Here is a 24,424-nt window from a genome sequence, read left to right as displayed (position 1 = left end):
TTATTTTCAGAGATTGTAAGATTTATTCATTTGTTTTATGGTCACACTTGGTATATCCATATGTTTTTCTGAGGAACTTTATTTCTGCTGTTTGAATTCGTTTTTCGTCTTTCCTTTTTATGGTCCATGTTTCGCTTCCATATAATAGAGTTGGTTTTGACAAAACATTATATAGTCTGATGCTAGTGTGTTTTTTGACAAAGTTTGATATTTTAGTATCTATGTCTTTTTCTTCTTCTTATGATAAATCACATTCCAAGTAGCTGAAAGTATTTACTTGTTCTAGTATTTTATTATCTATCACTATTTTACTTCTTGTTCGGTTTTCTCCTTTGAATGCCATTATTTTTGTTTTTTCTTTAGATATTGTCATATTATATTGTTTTGAGATGTCATTTAATGATTTTACTGATCTTTGTAAGTCGTCTTCTGATGTAGCTAATACTATTTGATCATCTGCAAATAGTAATGTATCTATCTTCATTTGTGGGGTTGTTGTACACCAAATGGGTTATACTGTTTCCAGATTGCTATAATTGTATATATACACTGGTTTTTTTATATATACACCAGATTTGGTCACCTGGTTTTCAGAAGGACAAAGAGATGTTGGAAAGGGTCTAGAGGTGACTGACCAAGGTAGTTTCTGACCTCTGGAATGTTGAATATGAGCAAAGATTGAGAAGATGCTCATGTTGAATATGAGCAAAAATTGAGAATGATTGAGGAAGAGGGGGAGATATGATAGAGACCTACAAGTTATTAAGGGGTTGTTATAGGATCAGTGTTGGAGAGGTTCTACAGAAAACAGTGGGAGATCAGGGGAGAACCAGAGGTCATCTTTGAAACTGTATAAAGAAGGTGTGAGCAGAGGAGTGAGAAGAAGGTTTTTTGCATGCACAGTTGGGAATGATTGGAATGCCTTGCCTGAGAGTGTGGTGTCTACATAGAATTTGAGTGTGTTTAAAGCATGGTATGATGAGCTGTGTGTATGATAATAGGACTTCCTAGATGAGTCTTTGACTCTATGGGGTCTTGGATGATGATGATAATAATAATAATTTGTATCCACTATCATAATCATCTCATCCGCGCTTTCATTTTGCTTAATTACCATAGTCACACACACTATCATTCCTCCAGGGCAACATTCCTCTAGAATTCTATTTTGCACTCTATGAATCATTACAAACTGCTCCATTCATTTGTTGCTCATCTGCATGCCTCAATCTCTCTTCTCTAATGCTCTTCTTGCATTTCCACTTACTTACCTTCCACTATCTCTCTCTCTCTCTCTCTCTCTCTCTATCCCTAGCTCCTGCACTATCTTGCCTTCCTCCCAATCCCTCTCATCCCCTGGTACTCCTATTCTCTCTCTTTCTGTCATTCCCATAACTTGTTCTCACTCCCCCTCTTTTTCTGTTCACATCAGTTAGCCTTTTCAGTCTCCTAATCTCTTCTTTCATGCTTCTGAACTCATCTTCTTCTTCTTCTTCTCTCAGTATGTCTAGCTCTCTCTCTCTCTCTCCCCCCCCCTCCAAGCAGTGTATTACATTCATTTCCACATGACAATCACCTTCCTCACTTTCAATCATGCAACATTCTCTCTCTCTTTCTGATGGTATTCACTCATTTCCAACAACCACTACTGCAGCTACTTAACAACAAATTTGCAATGACAAAAACCTCACAGCATGAAGTATCCACAGCCATTTATGATCTAACAGACAAATCTTATTGTAAATTTAGAAAATACTCTAGTAATTTATGTCAAAACTTTTTTTTTTCTCTAACACCATGTTGACACTTCCAAGGTGATTGTCATCCTCTGGTGGATGACACGTGCTTACAAAATATGAGCCTTATGACACAGGACGCTGTCCTTCTGGAAGAGGGTAGATCCATCTAGCCACTTTGCCACTATGTATAGCAGTACCTAGTCTGAAGCAATCCCCAGGTAAGAATTAGCAGTCAATGTGTGCATTCACTAGGGATACGAAAACTCAGTGATGGCCATGAAAACAAACTGCAGACCAAGATACTGCAACCACCACCCTGTTTGCTGCTGCCAAATGTGCAGTGTGGTTAGCCAGACAGGCTGGGTTGTCATGATATTTTTGCTAATGAGTATATATTTTAAACAGATAAAAAAAATACACAACACTTCATAAACAAAATTAAAAACATTAGAGTTAACAATGAAGATTTATTAGTCAGTATTGACATTGCTGCCATTTTCACAGTTCCTTCTGACATCCTTCTGTTAGATCATTTTGTGTGGGAAAACCATTTCTACCTACAAAAAGAAGGTACCGTCACATGCCCTCCACTTCCCCTCCTATAGCAAACTTTTATATGGAACATTTCAAGCAATGAGCTCTAGATTCAATGACCATAAAACTCAAAGTTTGGCTAAGTTTGAAAACACATTTGCCATTTGGTCTCATAGCTGCCAAACTTTAAACAATTTCCTCAGCTACTAAACAAGCAACACAGATGCATTGAATTCACCACTGAAATTGAAAACAATAACACACTTCTTTTCTGGATACATTTGTTACATGTCTTCCCTTGGGCTGTCTATCCTTCACTGTCTATACACAATATATACACAGAGAGGTATATCACCTCCCTATACAGAAACTAGGTTTTATGAGTACCTGAAAAAACAGAGCCTTAACAATTTGCTCTGATGAATAGGTTCTGAAAAATGAATATGAAATAATAAAAAGATTTATAAAAATGGCTATAAAAAGAAAACAATTGATAGAATCCTTCACAAAATACGGTCAAAAATAAAAATGACTACAGTAAGGCTGTAACCATCCCCCACATATGAAGTTTATCTGAAAGAATAGATGGTATACTACAAAAATACAACATTACGGTGATTTTAAAACTGGTTACCAATGAAAATAAAAAGTATACAAAGCAGTTTTAAAGTTCCACTTCCTACCCTTGCCCACCCAGGTGTATACCAGATCCATTGCACCTATAATCTACCCTACATAGCTGAAACTGGCTGTACAGGCTCAAAATGGAAGGAAGAACATAAACGACATATCAAGTACCTTCCTTCATCACTGAAAAGCGGGTTTTTTGGACCATGTACTTGAATCATGCCACTGAATTGACAGGAAAGGTACCCAGTCATTATGTCGACCAAAACTTGATATACACATAAATTTAAGGAAGCCTGTGAAATGATTATCAACTAACCAAACCTGAACCAAAATGATGGCCAGAAAGCGCCAGGGATTTGGATGGCTCACTTACAACGTACAACAGAAGAATTTCCCACACAGTGAAGTCCAAAAGAAGAGAAATTTAATTGGATAACAACACAGTAAATCTCAGCCAGCAACCAGAAATTTAAATTAACAGGCTTTAAATCAACAAATAATTGCTGATGTAGTTTTACTAAGATTATTATCTTTTATTGTATTTTATTTCATTATTTATTTTAATTAATTTATTATTATTATTATATCAAAATGCTTAATTTTCATTAAGCATTTTGATATTATTATGCAAATCATCAGTAATTGTATTTGCAGTTGCTTGAAGTGAAAAATAAATGGACAATTCCACAAGATTTAATTAATAATTTTAAGCAATCTTAATTATAGCAGCTCTGGTTTCTTTTCTTTTTTATTTTTACAATGGTTCTAACAGGTTATTAGTGGACAGCATATACCAAAACCAGGACAAGCAACAGAGGGAGAAGTTGTTGATCCCTATGTTAGTATTAGAGTGTATGGGCATCCTGTGGATTGTCAAAAGAAGAAGACCAGATATATCAATGATAATGGTAAGAATATTCAATAATTTAATTGTAATTGATGTTTTTTTCTATAGATAACTTCTCTGCAATAAACTTCATCATAATATCCTGATATGTCCCCTGTACCTTCAAGAGATGTGTAGGAACTGTGATAGTACTACACAGGAGTGATACTGATGTTGCACATTATTATCATACTGTTGTTAACGATGCCCAGAAGGGATGTTTATAGGATTGCTTAGAGGACTAGAATTCAAAACTAGAGAATAGGTGTTGAATAGCCTAGATGTTAATTAGGCTATGGAATTGGATGGCTTATTACCACATATTTATAGGGAATGTGCAGAAGAGTTGAGTTTTGCTCTGAGGATCGTGAAGTCAAGTCCCTTGTGGAATAAGTTCAAGCTGTTGTATTCTCAAGTACAGAAGTGCAGGTCTCAGACTGTATTGTACTGATGGAACAGTTCTGCTGTCTTTCCACTCCTTTGAGACTCTCCTTACTGCGAGACTAATTAAACAGTCGGGTCATCTTCTTGCATAAAGACACCTGCTGGACTTCCATATTTAAACAATACATGCATGTCATAGTCAAACATCAACAAATATTTCATTTTGCATCTCATAAAACATCATCATTGCAGGTTGAAAAACAATAATGGCATTTGAATACAAAAGAACAGTGAAATGTGTTAAATGGGTTTCCTTTTAGACACTAAGTTATGCCATAACCAGGATAAAATGCTATTGAGACATGTATAAATATATTAAAAAATTATGTAGCACATTGGATAATAATGGAACATTTCATTACAGTTTAAGTGGGCTCATTTACCAAAGCTTCAGCACTTTATTCAAAGAAACATTGACATTTATAATTAAAATTATAGTATTTAATATTACTTCCAAGCCTCCACGAAGTCCAGACTCATTGCAGAAAGTACAAAAGAACAAAATCTCTTTTTTCACCTCTTTACTCACATGACCCTTGTACAGCCTCTACGGATGACCTCTAGTTCTTACATTATTATTATTATTACATGACACCTCCAGGGAGTCCCATCACTCATTGAGGGAGGGAAGCTATTCTACAACTCTCTCCACCACTTAGTTCAACAACAACAACAACGAACTGCAATCATCATCATCTACACCAGGGGTTGGCAACCGGCAGACTGCATACAGCCTAAACGTGATTTTTGGCAGCCGATAAAAAGTTTACCATACTTACATGGCATGTGGCCCGTATGTTGAATTATTTAAATAATACATTTTATAATATGAATAATAAATTTAAAATAATTTTATACCTATATTTCATGATATCTCCTGTGTAACTTGGAAATACAAAAACAAGAAACTTTTGTTGGTATTGTTGAAGATTTACAAATGGAAGTTTCAACAAGATTTGCTGATTTTCATAAAAATAGCATCAAAATGCAATTATTTTTGAACACTTTTAATGTTGACATTGATGACGTACCAAACCAACTACAGATGGAAGTTTTGGAATTACGGTACAACGAAACATTAAAGAACGCATTTTCATTAGAAAATATCCAAAAATTTTATCGATGCTTACCAAAAAAAATTTGAACGGTTAATCAGTTTCGCAAAGAAGATGGTAGTCGCATTTGGAAACACATGAATTTTAGAAAAAATAAATTTTGTTCTCAACCTGACCGATGAACTTTGCATGCTTCGATTCGAATTTGCACCTCAAGTTGTAAAGTGGATATAGATAATTTGGCTAATGGAAAACAACCACAAAAGTCACATTAAGCAGGAAGACACAAATATATTGTGATGCATAAACTATATTACTTTGTTTTTATGTGATAATAATTTTTCATTGAGTTTCATTTTCATGCTTGTTTCATATCTGGTACTTTAAATATTTCTTTTTTTTTTTTTTAAATTGATATAAGAAAAATTGATGACTTAAGTATTTTTTCACTCACTATTTTCTCTTAAATGCTTGTGATCCGATTATTAAAAAAAAAGTTGAATGTGGCCTGCAAGTCTGAAAAGGTTGCCGATCCCTGATCTACACCAATGCCATTTACCAATCACCACCAGTAGTATTTCTACAGACGATCACAAACATCCATATCCACAACGGGATTTGAACCCGCAGCCTTTTGGCTGGAGAGCTGATACACTAACCACTCAGCCAACCAGGCCATCACCCATTACCTTGTATTATTACATTACCCATTATCCTATGCAATAATTCCCCTGTATCTGTTTAATAGGCTCCTCTTATCTGCCATGCTCTGAAGACCACATTACCTCAATCTGTCCTCATACTCAATATTCCAGAGTTCTGAGACAGACTTAGTTATTTGCTTCTGTACTCTCTCTATTATTTCTCCATCACCAATATAGTCAGGTGACTAGATCTGTGCATGTACAGAAATCCAGTGAGGTTTAATTAGTACCTTATAAATTGGAACTGTCACTTTATCCTCACAAGTCTTCATTTTTCCCATTATGCAGTGATTTTTTGGGTAACCCTTACAGCTCTCGCAATGTATCCCCTGAACTTCAGTGCCATATCTACCAAGATGCCCACATCCCTTGCCACCTCCTGAAGCAAAGTTCCTCCGATTTGGTCAATCTCATTCCATCTTCTCTGACCAAAGTGCATAACTTTATACTTAGCAACATTGAAATGATATCCCCGTTCTTCAGCTGATTATAATTATTATTATTATTATATGCAACTCCAAGGAGTCCTTAGACTCATCGAGGGAGGCCCTAAACATCATGTCAAGAACAACTATTCAACATTCGCACAGTATCTATCATACTTTGCCTTGAACTCATTCACAGTCATGGCATCCACAACAGACTCTGTCAGCTTATTTCACTCGCTTACCACTCTCCAAGTAAAAAACCTAGCTCTAACACCCTTGCTAACCACACTTGCCCAGTTTCCATGGATGGCCCTTAGTCCTCCTACCAGCAGTCCTGTTCTCAAAAATATCCTCTGAATTAATCTTATAGAAACCCCTTCAGTAATTTGAATATCTCAATCATATCACCCCTTTTCCCCCATCAACCAATTTCTGTAACCCACAGATCAACCTGTTCTCATGAGGTTCATTCCATAGACCAGCTATCATCTTGGTCACTCTCTTCTGGATCCTCTCTACCTTCTCCTCATCAAGAAGAAACCCAGGGGCCTAGATGTGGGCACAGTAGTCAAGATGGGGTCTTATCAAGGCTCAATAAAGAGGAACAATGTATTCAAGATACCAAGTAATTTTATAAACTTGGTTTTTAATCCTATTTCCCAAGTAAGCAAACAGACAAGTAAGTCAAGTTTGTGCCTACACATTGCGAGGCAACTCGTGGTAACATAGTGCCAGTCTGAGGCAACTCGTGGTAAAGGTGGATTAAGTTCTGATCACTTTCCTTAGCATTTTTCCCCTAATGTAAAGCATATCCCCTTGTGGAGATGTATGATGCTATGCATTAAAGGCAATGGTCACTACCCATACCGGTTTTGACCTTTATTGAGGTCTCGTCAGTGGGAGCCAGACCTGAAAATGCTAAGTTGGAAGTAATGCAGAGCTTATGAATTTTACCTAAACAAGATGCCACAAGGTGCTTTGAACTTATTAAATAAACTCTCAGGATGAGAGATAGATGTAGAAAGTTTTTTAACTTGGTATATTATGTATTCAAGATACCAAGTAAAATTACTTGGTATCTTGAATACATAATATACCCAAGTTAAAAAACTTTCTACAAAAAAAAGAGGAACAATAACTTGCTTATCTCTGCTCGTCAAAGTATTCTTCAGTAACCAAGTTATCTGATGAGCTGATTTAGCCACTTTTGCAATGTGCCCCCTAAACTTCAACTCCCTATCCACCTACACTCCCAAATCCCTGGCCTCGTCAATCTCCTGGAGTACAGTTCCACCAATGTGGTATACTGCTGCTAATCTTTTCACTCCAAAATGCATAACCTTACATTTTGCCACATTAAATTGACATCCATTCTCCTTAGCCCAGTCCTCCAATCTATCCAAATCATCCTGCAAAATTTTGACATCATGTGCATTCATTATTGCTCTACCCAACTTTGCATCATCAGCATTATGCAAGAGTTTGATATTATTCCAACATAAGTCATGGATTACATGACTTATATTGTTAATTCTATGTTTAGCCAGACTAGATTTGTGAGATTTTAATAAATTGAATATGACTCTGATGTTCTGAAATATGCTTTTTTACCAATCTTCTCATTTGACTAAAATAAGATTAGTTGTAGGAACATGGATCTTGGTTAAACACCTGATAGCAGCGATGACGACAGTTTCTCTTTTGGAGAAGATAAAATGTTGCAGATTTGGGTGATGGGTTATAAGAGTTTGAATTTTTTCAAAATCTTTGCTACACACTGAAATGTTTTTATGCAAAAAGTAGGAATCTGTACACTTTTGGAAGATGATGATCACAAATGCTGGCAATGATTTTATATGTAATTTTTGGGTTATAACTTTAACATGGGTTCTAAGAGTTTGAATTTTTTCAAAATCTTTGCTACACACTGAGATGTTTTTATGCAAAAAGTAGGAATCTGCACACTTTTGGAAGATGATGATCACAAATGCTGGCAATGATTTTATATGTAATTTTTGGGTTATATCTTTAACAGATCTGTTTGCTTGATAATTTCCTGTTTCTCTTGAAGAGATACTTCAGATGAACAAATTAAATGTACTTTGGATACAATAATTCTGGATTTTTGAAATGGATGGTGTGCAAATGACCCATAAAAGTTGATTTGCAGTAGACAGAAATTGAAAGTGAGCCAACAAAATAAATAATAAAAAAATATATTCCCTGATGATTCCTTATAAAAAGTAAATTTAATTCCTGGATGTAAATGATTAGTTATGTAGATAGGATAGGATCCCTGGTTTACTGCCATCCCAAATAGTAGAAACATCATTTTTTGCAGCATAGCCAGAGAGAAGGTTGAGAATAGAGACTTAAGATTATTTCTTCAGTACATTCTAAATAAAAGTTATCATTTCTGTTATTTCCAAATTTAGCAAACTTTTTTGTTTAGAACATCTTTCACAGTTTGTCCTCTGGCTTCTTTCACTTCTGTGTACTGCAAATCAACTTTTATGGGTTGCTATATTCGTATCTCATCTGTACACCTAAACATCACCAGAGCCTCAAGAGGGGAAAACTGTCAAGTAAATGGCTCTGTTAAATGGTTATAATCCAAGAATTACACATAAAATCATTGAAAGTTTTTCTCAACATCTTCCAAGGAAAGAAATCTGCAGAATTCTTACTCCCTACATAAAAGGCATTTCTAAGTGTGTTGCAAAGAATTTAAAGAAATTTCAACTTATTGCTAAGACTAGATATATCAAGATCTTCAATATTTTCCTTTCTGCAAAAGATAGATTGTCATTATTGCTGTCACCTGATATATTCCAAATTTCATTTTCTTGCAACTTCTCTTATTTTGGTCATAATGGAAGATCAATTAAAACATTTATTTCAGAATATTTGAACTATATTCAGCTTATCAGACCTCATAAATCTGATCTGGTTCAACATAGAATTGACAACACTAGACACAGAATCCAGTGGAATAATATCAAACTCTTCCATAGCTGTAATCATAAATTTGAACCTTTATGAAGGAAAGTATTGAAACTTTAGTATATCAGCCTAATTTAAATTGTGATGATTTCCTTTCTAAATTCTCAGTTGTATTAAATAATTTTTTAAACATATATATACCTTATTGGGTATGTTGGGTATATTGAGCATGTATACTGAATAGCATTTTATCCATTCTAATTTGTGACTGCATATTATTGTTATTATTATTAACATCTGACCTCCATGGAGTCAGAGACTCATCGTCAGAAGATCATCCAACCAACCGTGCCTTAAACTGATTCAGTGTGTCCACATTCTAAACACACTTTGGCAGTGAATTCCATTCACCATGCAAAGAACTTTCTTCTCACACTCTACTTATTTAGTTTCCAGCAATGGACTCTTCTTCTATCCTCCCCTCTCCCATTCTATATGGTAAGCATACCATCATTGAAACTTTAACCTACAGTTCCACTTACCTGCCCATTCATGCAATCTATTCAAGTCCTCCTGTAAGGGCATAACATCTACTTGACTTTGCATTGCTCTTCTCAGTTTTGCATCATCTTCAAACAGCTGCATATCACCAGTTAAACTGGTCCTTGCAACACACTACTAGTAGTGTGCTGCAAGGCTCAGTTTGGGGACTGTTGTTGTTCAATTTGTACATTAATGATATTGGGATGAGTTTCAATGTCATTAATGTACAAATTCCAATATCATTAATGTACAAATTGAACAACAATAACCGTCCCAAAACGGATCCCTGCAGCACACCACTGGTGGCCTTTGTCTTTCGAGATACTGCACCACCATATACAACTTTTGGATACCATATCCATTGGGAAAATTTATTCTACCAATACCATTCCATTTGATTTCACTAATTCTCCAATTATTCAGTTTTATATTTTTCCATCTCCTTTCTTAGTTGTACTAGTTCTTCTGTTTGATGATGCTTTAACATTTGAATGACCAATTCGTGTCCTAATTTTCCAAGCTTTAGTTGATATCAAGGAGTCTGTTTTCAAGTTATGCAACTTGAAAACAATTTTTAAATTTTTGGACACTTGTGGGTTGTTAGTCCACAAAGTTTCTATTTTGGTGGTAGGGCTTCTACCTCAGCATCCAAACATGGATTTTATACATAAGCATTTGCTCTTGTGCAGATGTTTCCATTATAATGACAGTACCATCACCAGAGCCTCATTTTTATAACAAGTTCTACCACCAGAAGGCAAGGGTGGTAATTGAGTGGGAGAGGCTATATGTTATATATCATGAAGTTAAAGTTTCATAATATTACACAATTACCACTCCTTAGAACCCAATGCAAATTTTACTCTGGGAAAATCATCAAATGTCACTGCTTCAGGCCCACAAACACAAGGAGTGATGGAATCAAGAATTCATGATATTCCAGCAAGCAGATCAGCATACATAACCACCATGAACAATATGTCAGAAGGTGTGACTGATATGCCATGTGCAAGCCTGTCCAGACCTCATCTACACACTGGAACAAAATAGAAAACTATGACAACAACTGGAAGAGAATTGACAAAGTGGAGATGATACATGGACAATTGACTATAAAAAATAAGTACTAATGCAGAAATCTAGTTCTGACACCAGCCGGCTCGGAAATTGGAACTCTTTCACTGCATATGGTATGTGAGTGATTAATGCTGTCAAAAGCAAACCTTACAGAAACTTCTTAATACATTACACCAATATATATGGCCTCTGTTCAAACCTCAACTATATCAATATCCATCTCCAGTCTTCAAAACACCGCTTACATTTCTTGAAAGAAACCCAAATTTCTACTCCCACAAGCACTGCTCACCTCAACTTTCCAGGTTACACACTTTTTTAACTCCACAAGGTGAGGTTTTGTGCATCAGTTCACTCTGATATATCATGACGAAGAGTGCTCCCCCCCGGAAGCTAACAATTTTAACCTTCTCTTGCTGAAAATCTCTGTACTCCATTCTATCAAATTCATTTGCTGTCTCTACTGCTCCCATAATATCACAAACTATTCTGAACTTTTTGATTTCCTTTCCTTAAAAGTCTAAATAAAATGTATCACCAAAATAATTCTTATCAGCATGGAAACATTTATTCCCATTCTACCCTAAATTCCCATCCCCTATGTAAGTTTGGGTTCTCCCACAGGTGCCAAAACTGAACAAGAGAAGAAGTGATTATTTCTTCTCTTGCAATTAAGCATACCATAACTAGCTTGCATCCAAAAGTCCATCTATCTATACTGCCTATACCAAAGCCCAAAATTATTATGTGGTATCTCCATGGAGTCTGAAGACTCATCACAGGGAATCCAAACTAACTATTATACACACAAAACCTATCATACTTTTCCTTAAACTCATTCACTGTCAGGAAACTCACAACTAATCCTGGCAATCTATTTCACTCATTCACCACTCTCCTTGCAAAAAAATCTGGTCTGCACACCCCCCACTAACCACACAACTTTCACCAATGGCCCCTAGTTCTCTGTTTGTCATATATTGAAAAATTTCATTTGCATCAATTTTATAAATCTCGTTTAATATCTTAAAAGTTTCTTTCATGTACTCTTTCTGCCTATCAACTAAACTTTCTAACCTACAAACCTTCAAGCTATCTTCATAAGTATCATTCCACTGACTTGTCACCAGCTTAGTTGCTCATCTCTGAATCCTCTCCACTACCTCCTGGTCTCCTAGAAATGCAGGTGACTAAATCTGTACACAGTAGTGAATCATAACTTTACAAAGAGGGATAACTTCCTTATCTTTACTTATTAGCATATTTTTCAACATACAATTAATCCTTTAAGCCATTTTACAACTTTTACAATATACTCTCTGAATTTCAGTTCTCTGTCACAATTATTCCTAGCCTGATCAATTTTCTGCAATCCAGAACTATCAATACAATACACCATATGCCACCCTTTCAACCTAAAGTGCATAACCTTACATTTTAGGTTGAAAGGGTGACAATTTATTTAAATCATCCTTCAAGATATCTACATCACCTTTATCAACCATTGCTCTCCCCAGTTTTGCAACATCAACAAACTGAATCTCTCTCTTAAATCTTTCCCTATTAAATTAAATTTCCCTACAAATTAAAGAGTAATGATCCTAGTACAGAACCCTGAGGTACTCCACTGGTTTCCCTCATTCTAATAGATTCCACTCCAATATATCTCTGGTGTCTGTCTGTCAGGCATCCCGTCTCCTATCCATTCTACTAGCTTCATATCCATTCCCATTTGCTGGAACTTTTGTAATGGTTTTCCATGTGGTATTCTGTCAAATGCCTTTGCAAACTCAAGCATGTTGCAGCCATTTCCTTGATACAATTCTGCTATCAGTTTATTATAAAATGTGAATAAATTACTAAGACAGGACCTACCCTTTACAGAGCTGTGCTGTCCACTATAGAGGTAAAATCCAGCTAGTATTGGATTTTACCTTTAACCAACTTTTCCAATACTTTAACAACTACTCCTAATATTAATTGGTCTGTAGTTTGCTACCTCTGTCTTGGAGCCACCATTATGCAATGGAACTTTCCTACCCTCTTTCCACTCCCTGGAACCCTGCCAGGGATGGAAAGAGGGCTGACATTGCCATCCAGTCCCACTGCTGTGCTCACATTCATATTTTTCAATATGCTGAACTCTTCATCTTCATTTACCTCAATTTTGGTGTGCATGTCTGTCACATTAGCAACTGCAAAATCTCCACCTGGATGATACACCTTTGCAAAATGCAGCAACTCAACTATTTCTTTTGCCTCTGTCACCTTCCTACCATGAGCATTGTTTAAAGTATCCTGCCATAGTCATTTTTACTCATGCTTGCTACAACACTTGGATTTACTTTATCCTGCTTAGCTAATTTTCTTTCATAATCTGGTTTGGCTTTTCTTACCAAACTAGTTTCCCTTCTTGCTTGCACTTTGTACTGCTCATGAGTATGCTGTTCACCTTTTTCTTTATATTCTCTCCACAGCATTTTCTTTTTTGTAGCTCTTGCATTATATCTCTACTCATCCACTTAATTCCCACTTGGTTTATCTTGACTTTGGACATGAAGTTTGATATTGCTTCTCTCAAAAATTTTCTGACCACTTCCCATGCACTAATGGAAAGAATGGCAACCTCCTGAAAGTTGAAGTGTCTAGATATATTCCCTATTAGGTAGGCTGAATGTGTGCCATCCAGATTCTTGGAATTTTCATGCCGCCATTATTGTTGAAATTTGGGTGGTTTATCAGAAATTGCAGGCTTCCTTAAATTTTCTTTCATACCAGGTTTTTGTGTGGTGTAAAGAATGGGTACTTTTCCAGTCGATTTGGTGTAAGGTGTTGAGAGCGTGATCTGAGAGGCCTGCTTCACCATATTGGTTATATTTAATGTGTCTTATGTGTTCTTTCTTACGTATAGGGATTGTACGTCCTGTTTCACCAGTGCATGGTAAGTTACAGGTGCAGTGGATGCAATAAACTCCAGGATGTGCCAATAGGAGGAGAGGGTCCTTAGAGGAGTTGAATATGTTTTTGAGTTTAGTAGGTGGTTTGAAGGTGGCATTGAGGTTATAATGTAGGATTCTGTTGATTTTTTCTGATAACCCTGTAATGTATGGGATGGCTATGGTTTTACTGTAATCTAGATTCTGTTTTGTTGATGTTTTATTAAGTATTTTATTGATGGTATTTTTGTTATAGCCAGTATTTATGAATGTGTTGCTGATGATTTTCAGAGCTTGCTAAAAGGCCATAAGCCTAAAAGAAAGGATTTTAGTCCTGAGGATCATAAACTTTCTCAGTTAAAGACATCTTTAGTGTCTCAGTAATTTTTCATGGTACCTCTAGGCCAAAAGAAATACCTAATGGTTGCTTTTAATAAGTAGTTAGCTCCAAAGTACTTACTTAGTGTTTGTGTCCTACAATTTAAATGTTCCCATTGTATCCCCATGAGTTCAGTGCAGTACCCAGGGGTAACACAGAGCACAGTTGGGGAACCACTGCTCCTGTCTATCATCGCAACTGTCACATGCTCTACTATCCCCATTCTTTCACTCTTTCTCGGAGTATAAATTCTTTCACAGTTTTTTTAAACCTATAGAAAGCAACTTTTTCAGCATATTCACTAAAAGTCCAACATAGAATTTGACTTTTGATCTGAAGCCGTTTTGTGTTTCCAATTTTGCTGATATATATATATATGTGTATGTATGTATGTATGTATGTATGTATATATATGCTATTACAGAAAGAGAGTGAAAGCTGAAGTAAGGGTAGTAGGGCAGTTTGAGGGGAACCTTCATCCAATGTTTTCTGAAATGGGCTGGGTACATGCTTAAACGTGTGGACAGACTTATGTGTTCGTCGAACATGTTGTTTATTATTTTAACGGTATAATAGAACACAGAAACTAAGTAAATAATTAATTTATTAAACAATCACACCATCATCCTTCTCAACAATATGGCATATTAAAAACGCTAACCCATAGAGCGAGAGCAATCTGTTCAAATGACAAGGCTCTCACTGCTGAACTGACTCACTTACGCCACACCTTCTTGGCCAACGGCTACAATCCACAAAAAATAAACAAAATACTAAACACTCCTAAGAAACCCTCCCACCATCCCTTACATTAAAGGTACATCCGAAAAGATCTCAAGAATTCTCAATAAACATAAACTACGCACTACATTCAGACCATGTAGCAAATTAGCCACCCTCATCCGCTCACCCAAGGACAGCACTCCTCCTTTATCACATCTAGGAGTCTACCAAGTACCCTGCTCATGCAATCAAGCCTACTACGGTCAAACAGGAAGAACTGTGAATATCCGCATCAGCGAACATAAACGATACATCCGGAAATATCATTATGGGAAGTCGGGCCTAGCAGACCATGCTCTGGATACCCCTGCACACAGGATCAACTGGAAAAACACAAAAGTACTACACAGAAACCCATATAAATCAGAGAGATTGTTCTTAGAGGCGACATAAGCCCTAAAACACACTCCAAATCTCAACAAATATGGCTGTAGTAACTTGCCGAAGATCTGGGAGACAGTCATATTAAGAAAAAACTAGCACTTTTCTAGGACTCTAGTAATATATGATAGCGGTTTTTTTTTTTTTTTCAGATAGAGGGCGCCAAAATCAGGACTCTAGTCTTTGTGTTGCTGCTACAATTTTGTTGAAGTACACCATGTTGTTTTAGTCTCGCGTATTGTGACAAACAGTGTTTTTGTGCTCTGAAGATGCTGGTTATAATACCAGCGAAATATCAGCATCAAGTTAATAAATTAATTATTTACTTAGTTTCTGTGTTCTATTATACCGTTAAAATAATAAACAACATGGGTACATGCTTGCTTTTATGCTGTGGGGATAGTTATTACAAATTTTGATATTTCAAAATTTTAATATTTTGAAATATTGAAATAAACAAATAAACAATAAACATTTTGAAATAAACAATGCTACATATAGTAATTTGTCTCATTTTATATATATATGAAATTATTATTCACGGCCTCTAAGGAATCACAAGATTCAGTGTGAGAGGCCCACCTTAGACAGCACTAAATCTATAATTCTTCTTCTTGTTTGGTCTTCTCATGTCTGAGGGCTAGTGACCAAAGTCCCAATGTCTCTCCATTTCTTTCTTTCTTTCTTTTGTTGCAGCAGTGGCCAACTCCAAAGTAAGTCTGGTGATCTTTTTCATCTAGTCCAACAATCTTAGTCTTGAGTGTTCTCTTTTTCTTTGACCTTCCATTTTGCTGGATGATTAGTTTTTCTTGACTTGTTTCAGAGTTTCATTTGATCCAAGGTGTGTTGATTCTGGATGTTTTGGGCAATGTTGACTTTGCAGTTAAAAGTAATATTATTTTGGTTTTATCCCAAAGTTCTTCTGGAGTCGTTTCGTCCGTGTAATTCCCTAGTTCAAGAAATTTATTTTCCACTTTAATGCTATATGTCTCAGTAATTCATGTGAAGTCTAATCTGGGTGGATATGCATGTTATTTGTTCGCAAATGTATTTTCTTATTAGCAATGAGGAGTTGGCAATCAGAGCTACAATCAACTCTAGGAAATTCTTTAAAATTTTTTATCATAGATCTCCATCTTTTGTTAATAAGGATGTATTCAATTTGGTTCCTTATTCTGTCTCTAGGTGACCTCCAGGTATAGTCTCTGTTTTTGTTGCTCAAAAAAAGGTGTTAGTAACCATGAGTTCTCTTTCTGGGTGGCGCTAGGGTCACTGAAGCACGTGGCGGGTAATTTGAGCTGTGGTAATAAAAAATGTTTTTTTAAAAAAACACTTTTAATACCACAAAAAACAAAAATACAAAAATACAAATACAATAAATGTTTTTTTTAAAAACACTTTTTTATATTTAAACGATGTATAGTGTGAATTCTTTTGTGAATTGTGCTACATTTTTTTCTCAGTAACACAAGTTTTCTTTAGTGGCTCTAATTTTGGAGTTTCATTGTTATATATTGTGTTACGAGAAGGCGAGGTCACAGTCGGCAGCATTTGCGGTGGAAGAGAAGATAAGTTTTTGCTATCTAGTATAGTTGAATATAGCGTTTATATTTATATACATATATAGATTTAGTGTTTATATATATTTATATATTTATAAAATTAATATTTAACTGAAACACAATATATTTATATTTATATATATATATATCTATGACACAGTGTTTATATAGTGTTTATATATATTTTTAGCAATTAGTTTAGTAGTTACTTGGCAGTAAGGAATGATGGTGGATGCAGCTACAATCACAAATGGCATGTCACCAAGTCCTCTGCCATTTAAGAACTCTATTATATGTAACATAATAAAGGATTTGTGACATGCAGCATTTGCGGTATGTATGCTTCCCGGGAGTTGGATATGTGGCGGGTGAGAAAAGAGGGGAGGAGTGCGAATATGCTCAAAATGCAAGCAGTGGAAGGAAATCAATGAATTAGATATTTCAATAACTGACCTAGCTGCTTCAGGGATGGGAAATGAATGTCGGGAGACGGTAGTGTGATATGAGAGAATGACGAGCAAAATATGAATGAGAAAATAAGAGTCGGGAGTGTGGAAGGCTTGAATGACTGTGAAGTTTTCGGAGAGGGTTTTGATTGGTAAATGAATGGTGAGTAAGAGTGACTGACTTGCAGAGAGGGATTGATGAGCTGAAAGAGGAGGGGGAATGTCTTGTAAACAAGATGAGAAGTATGAAGTATGAGATTAGGAGAATGGAAGAGATGAATGCAAGGCGAATCACAGTAGGAGTGAGAGAAAGTTTTGGGAATGATAGAAGAGGAGAGAATAGAAGCAGTAGGAGAGAGGGAATGAGAGAAAGGTTTGGGAATGCTAGAAGAGGAGAGAATAGAAACAGTAGAAGAGAGGGAGTAAGAGAGAATTATGGGAATGATAGAGGAGAGAATGGAAACAGTCAGAGACAGAAAATGCTAGAACCAGGGATAGAGTGATGCCAGGACAGCAGGTAAGTAGGGAAACACAGAGAGAAAGGGTTAGTGGAGAGAGAGAATGAGGGATGCAGGTGAGCAATCAAGGAACAGACTGGTTAGAGGTGTGATGTATGGAGACTCAATGATCTCAGGTGTGCAAGAGAGGATGCCAGAGGTGTATTTGCCTGGAGGGATGATAGAAAATGTGGCTATGGAAATTAAGATGGGTGAAAGGATGGATGAAATGATTGTGATGGTGGGCATGAATGACTTGAGAGGCAATGTAAATCGGGCAGAGAGAGATCTGAGATTCTTGTTTGAGGTTGTGCAAAAGAAAACACAGAGGAAAGATTGTGTGTGTGTTGCCCAGGTATGATAGTGATGAGTACAGAAGAGCAGTAATACTGAATGGCATAATAGCCAGAATGTGTCAGAAAAGAGGATTGGAATATGTGGATGCTTGGAGGGCATTTGAGGACAGAGGGGAACTGTATGCGAGACTCCTTGCATTTGAATGAGGAAGGACGAAGTCATCTGGAGAGATTGCTGTTTTTTGAACGAGTCAGTATGTCAATGCAAGGAAACTAGAATTCTCATGATGGATGGAAGCAGGGGTGGCCTCTTATGGGAACAGGTGCTTGGGCAAAGGGGGGATGACATCAGGTAACACTGAGTCCAGTGGAGTCGAGAGGGGACAATGATAGGTATAGAAGCAGTGACAATTTTATGTTCTATACTAATGCCAGGAGTATCCGAAATAAAGGAGATGAATTGGTAGTGCTGATAGTGTCAGCCTAGCAAAAGATTATTGGGATCTCTGAGACGTGGTTGACTGAGGATGATATAATAACAGGAATTGAAGTGGCAGGGTACAGCATATTTTGGCAGGATAGGAAAGGAAAACGTGGTGGAGTACTGCTTATGATAAGTGATGACTTATGTCCTCTGAGAGTGGAGACTTCAGAAGGCATTGACACTAATGGTTTTGAAAGTATATGGTGTGAGGTAGAAGTGGCCAAAACAGGATATTTATTGGGGTGTTGCTATAAACCAGGGAGTACAGTGGGTGGGGACCATGAGATGTTTAGGCAGTTGAGCTTGGCAAGTGCAAGAAGAATGATTGTTATGGGAGATTTAAACTACAGCAGTATAAGATGGGAAGAGGAAAATGCATGTAGTAATAACGGAATGGAATTTCTAGAATTCTTGAGGGACAAATGTCTTAGGCAACATGTAATAGAGGGAACAAGAGGTTCAAGAGTTTTGGATTTGGTCATAGCATCAGAAGAGCTGATAATAAGTGAGATGACATCTCTCCCAGCAGTTGGAGAGAGTAACCATGTGGGTTTGACTTGGAAGATGAATAGACATGCAAGTGTATCAAAGAAAAGGGAATGTATGTGGAATTATAAGGCAGTTGATTATATTAGTCTTAAGTATCAACTAGGGGAAGTTCTATGGAGGGCAGAATTGGAAGGCCAGGATATCATTAGTGGTTGGGAAATTGTGAAAGAATATTTGTTAGCAGCAATAGTAAGCTGTATTCCACGAGTGAAGAAGCAGACACAATTTGGTGTAAAGGTGATGACAAACATCAAACAGGAACTGCATTCAAAAAAGAGATTATGGAAGAGATATAAGGGAGAGGTGGAGTGCAGATACACGAAGAATATAAGACCCAGTCCAGGAGACTGACCAGTATGGTGAGGAAGGCAAAACTGGAATGTGAGAAGATATTGGCACTAAGATCCAAAGAAAATCCTAGGGAATATTTTTTATCTATGTGGCCAGTAGGAGGAGAAATGATTGTGGAAAAATGATATTGTGGCATAAAAATGGGAATAGAGTGACTGATGCAGAGGACATAGTGGAATTGTTCATTGAGCACTTTATTAGAGTATTTCATCCTGGAAAAGAAGGTTTTAATGCTAGAGGGATAGAGCAGGTTTAGAGGTGCAAGAGGAGAGTGTGTTCCAAACACTGAGTACTCTGGATACCAGTAAATCTGTGGAACTGGATGGTATTTCACCACAGGTTTTGAGAGAATGCGCTAAAGAACTGACAGCTCCATTGACCTGGCTCTTCAATAAAAATTTGGCTGCGAGAAAGTTACCCAAGGAATGGAAGGAAGATAAGATAGTGCCATGGCATAAGGGTGGAAGCAGAGACTGGAAGTGTCTAATTATAGGCCAGTTTGTGTGTCATCAGTAGTTGTTAAGGTCTTGCAGAAATTAGTGAGGGACTATATACAGCAATGGGCAGATGAGGGTAATGTTATCTGGGAGAATCAACATGAATTTGTTAAGGGGCGCTCATGCTTTAGTAATATGATTGATTTTTATAATAAAGTGACAAGAGCAGTTGATGAGGGAAAGGCATATACCGTCATACCCTGACTTATGCGAATCCAGAGTTACGCGTTTTCTTATATGTACATATTCCCATCCCGCTTCACGCCTCACCACTAGTCGTATCTTTCCGGTGCCGGCCGCATTCGCCAGTGTCACACATGCTGTGAACAAGCACTGACATGTTTTGGGTAGTCTCCATTCATACACGATTTTTATAGTCTGCAAACCTTGCAATTGTTTAATGTTATGTTCTTGATAAAATTTTTTCACATAAAAAATAATAATGTCGTCCAAAAGAAGCAAGTCTGATTCTTCTACAGCTAGCAAGAATAGAAAAACATTGACTTTGGAAACAAAACTCAACATTATTAAGGATTTTGAAAGTGGAATGAAAATTTGTGAGATATCAAAGAAGTTCGATCTACAGGAATCCACAGTAAGAACAATCATAAAAGAAAGGTTTACAGATTTTGGAGGACATAGATTCTAACGAGGAACGAATTGTAGCCACAAGGCAAGGAATAAAAAAAATCATTAGCTTGCTATGAAGAAATTTTGCATGACAAGAAAAAGACATTATGCCGTCAGACGAATCTATTAGATTTTATGAAACCATTCACATCAGAATAACTTTCTTTTTTTATGTACGAAAAACTACAATTATATTTCTTAAAAAAATATAGGTGTTTTTGTAAACCTTTGTTCCCAATTAACTAATATTTTGTATGTTTGTATATATTAATTACATGCAAAATTATACCCCGAGTTACGCGAATTTGACTTACTCGCATTTTGCAAAGGTTTTTGACAGGGTTCTGCATGATAAGCTGATATTTAAGTTGCAGCACATGGGTTTAGATGTTGGGTTAGTCAACTGGATTCAGGATTGCTGTCTGATATGTATCAGAGAGTTGTGTATGGGCAATATCAAGGAGGCAGAAGATTACAAGTGGTGTTCCACAGGGCTCAGTGCTGTGACCTGTATTGTTCAACCTTTATATTAATGATATTGTCAATGGATTGCAAGGGAATATTCAGTTGTTTGCAGATGATGTGAAGCTGGAAGGGTTATTAGTAATATTGCAGATGTGGCAGTCCTGCAAGAGGATTTGAATAAACTAGACAGATGGGAAAATGAATGGGAGGAAGCATGCTCGATTGGAGGAGTTCTGGAGGAAGTAGGGGAGACAAGAGATCTGGGGGTGATGATTGATGGAAAACTGAAATTCAGGGAGCATATTGCAAAAGTTGTGAAGGTAACTCAGAGGATTGCTGCAGTACTGAGAAGGATGCTGACCTGCACAGATAAAAGAGTTATCATTCCGTTCTATAAGACACTGATCATCTTACACGTAGACTATCATTCTCAGGTTTGGTCCCCAGGATTCGAAAGGGATAAATTAACTGTGGGAAGGGTACAGAGGTGGACAACAAAGATGGTTTCAGGACTACAATGTCGGTTCTGAGGATCGACTGAGGGAATGTTGACTGCAGAGTTTGGGGATAGAAGAAGGAGAGGTGATATGATTGAGACTTTTAAGAGGTGGTTACAGTGTTGACACTAGGGAGTTCTTATGCTTGGTTGAACAGTGGGTAAGAAGTGATGACAAGGGACCATCTGTGGAAGTTACAAAAGGAAACTGTGAGCAAGAGGGTGATGAGCGGTTTCTTTGCATGGAGGGTGATTGAACCCTGGAATGCATTGCCTGAGAGAGTGGTTACAGCAGGAATGGGGTAGTTGCAATATGCTCCCTGAATTTCAGTTTTCTATCAATGGGTTCAAGGATATGGTAAGCTTTGTGTTTCCTAAAAACGACCTCCTACGATGAGTCTTTTGACTCCATGGAGGCCTGAATAATAAAAAAAATAATAATAATATAAAAGTCAGTCAGTCTTTCACCTCTTTAATGTTGGGTGTCCAGTCCATGAGATAACAGGACTGTCTTTTGTGGTCTTCCATCTGTTTTCCAACTTTTGCATTGAAATCATCCTTAATGATCAAAATGTTTCTTTTCAGTTTTGCATCTATGGCTAAATTGAGATCCTAATAGAAGAGGTCAGTAGTCTCTTCAACTGCAACACTTGTAGGGGTGTAAATTTGTAACAGTGTAATTGGTATTGGATTGTAGAAATCCTTAATGAAATTATACTATCATTGATAGTGTTGTAGTTCAACACTGATTTGCACATACATTTTTTAACAATTATTGCTATTGCATTTCTACTTATAGAGTCATGTCCAACAAAATAAATAGTATTGCCTAGCTGTGATGTAAATCCCTTGTTTTTCCAATGTGTTTCCACAATTCATAGTATATCGATGTTTAGTCTTTTCATTTCATTTAGCACTATGTCCAGTTTGCCTGTATATAGTAATTCTTGTGCATTCCAAGTACCAATACATGTAATTTTTCTTAATTGGTGCTTTTTGGTCATAGTTGGACTATCAGTTTTTTGAACATCATAGGTTCTCAGTGGGCATCAAGATTGGGAGTGCACATTCCTTTCCACTCTGTGCCCCGAGGTACTACCTTGGTTTGCCAGGCTGGTAGCTGCTCCACTCTTATCATTGTTTTTCATTGTGGCTATGGGAGGACAGTAGTGTGGTTTTTTTGCCTTCTCTACCATTGAGCTATTGCCAATAATGCTGATTCAGCCATGCCAAATAGCTGTCCGGACATGAGCCCTTTAGTGATATTACATATCTTCAGCCTTATGCTAGTACTGGAATGTGCTGTTGTCCACTTCCAGAGTATCTTGCTTAGTCTGACTCCTACCCAAATGAGACCTAACGAGCTTTGGAGGCCTGCCAGTTGCTAAGCAACTTCCAATATAGCTCTCTGGGTTGTCAGAGCAAGAAAGTCCCCTCACTGTATCAAGGTGGAGATACCTCCAAGGAGGAATTTATTATACCTATTATATAAAATCCAAAATCCAATATGCCATTCCTTAAACTTGTTCGCTCTTCATGCTTGCACTGCCCTATCAGGTATTGCATTCCATAGTCCAGCCACTCTCTTACTCACTATTACTTCCATTTGCAACTTCCAGGGATGGCTTGCCTTGATCCTTGCTCCTTCCTTCCTTCCTTTTGTTCTGCCAACGAAACATTTTCCATTGTCAATCCTATAACTACCTCTCAACAGTTTAAATATCTCAATCATATCACCACTTCATCTTCTATCCACCAAACTCAGCAGTTTGCATTCCCTTGGTCTGTTGTCATGATTAACATCGTGCATTCCTGGTATCATTTTGGTTATCCACCTCTGTAATCTCTCCAAGTTTAATTTTTCCATTTCAAATTCCATTGACCAGATCCAAGCATAGTAATCCAGATATGGTCTGATCAGAGCTTTATATTATGGAATTACCATTCTTTTATCTTTGCTGGCCAGCATCCTTCTCTGTATTGCAGCACTTCTCTTGGGCTTTCCCATGGAAACTTCACAATATATCCCCAGAACTGCAAATTTCTATCAACCTTCACACAAAGATCCCTTCCCTTGCCTCTTATACTTAATCTAGTATGGTTACACCAATAGATACAACTTTTGTTAGTGCACCTAAAATTTCCAGATCATATATTTCATTGCATTAAACTAGCATCCCCATTTATTCACTCACCTGTCTGGCTTATTCAAATCCTCCTGAATTGCCTCAACACTGGTATTCTCACTAATAACCCTTCTGGCTTTGCATCATCTGGAAACTGAACACTCTCCCTTCCCCCTCCCAATAGCAACATAGTAATTGAAATTGACACAAAATTTAAACAGCAAAGGTCTCATTACTGAGCCCTGCGGAACCCCCACTTCTTCCTTGACCACTCCCTTATACACTACTCTGGCCTGGTTGGCCGAGTGGTAAGTGTATCTGCTCTCCAGCTAAAAGGCTGCGGGTTCGAATTCCATCATGGGCATGGATGTTTGTCTGTGAAAATACTAGTGGTGGTGGTAGGCAGTATATGTGGCGTTGGTGTAGACTATGAAGGTAGTTGCAGTTGGTGGATCGGTGGAGTGGTAAAGATGGAGAGTTGTAGAATAGGTACCCTCCTTCGATGAGTCTTTGGACTCCCTAGAGGTATTATGTAATAATAATAATAACTCTCTGATCATCTA

The 24,424-nt window shown here is 37.1% G+C and overlaps 1 protein-coding gene across 1 annotated transcript in view; it reads left to right on the top strand.

Annotated features, from left to right (window-relative positions):
* The window catches only part of LOC150092589 (1-phosphatidylinositol 4,5-bisphosphate phosphodiesterase delta-4-like), a 324,472-nt gene that overhangs the window by 269,474 nt on the left and 30,574 nt on the right, over positions 1–24,424 (top strand). Inside the window, exon 18 of the mRNA XM_090414401.1 lies at positions 3,676–3,811. Coding sequence (XP_090270527.1) covers positions 3,676–3,811 — 136 coding nt within the window. The remainder of the gene's footprint in view (positions 1–3,675; positions 3,812–24,424) is intronic.

Source organism: Typopeltis vanoorti, chromosome 25 (genome assembly GCF_054136105.1).
Source record: "Typopeltis vanoorti isolate ZY-2024b chromosome 25, IOZ_Tvanoo_1.0, whole genome shotgun sequence".
Classification (NCBI taxonomy): domain Eukaryota; kingdom Metazoa; phylum Arthropoda; class Arachnida; order Uropygi; family Thelyphonidae; genus Typopeltis; species Typopeltis vanoorti.
The sequence above is the reverse complement of the archived record's forward strand: the minus strand, read 5'-3'. Positions and strand labels throughout refer to the sequence as shown.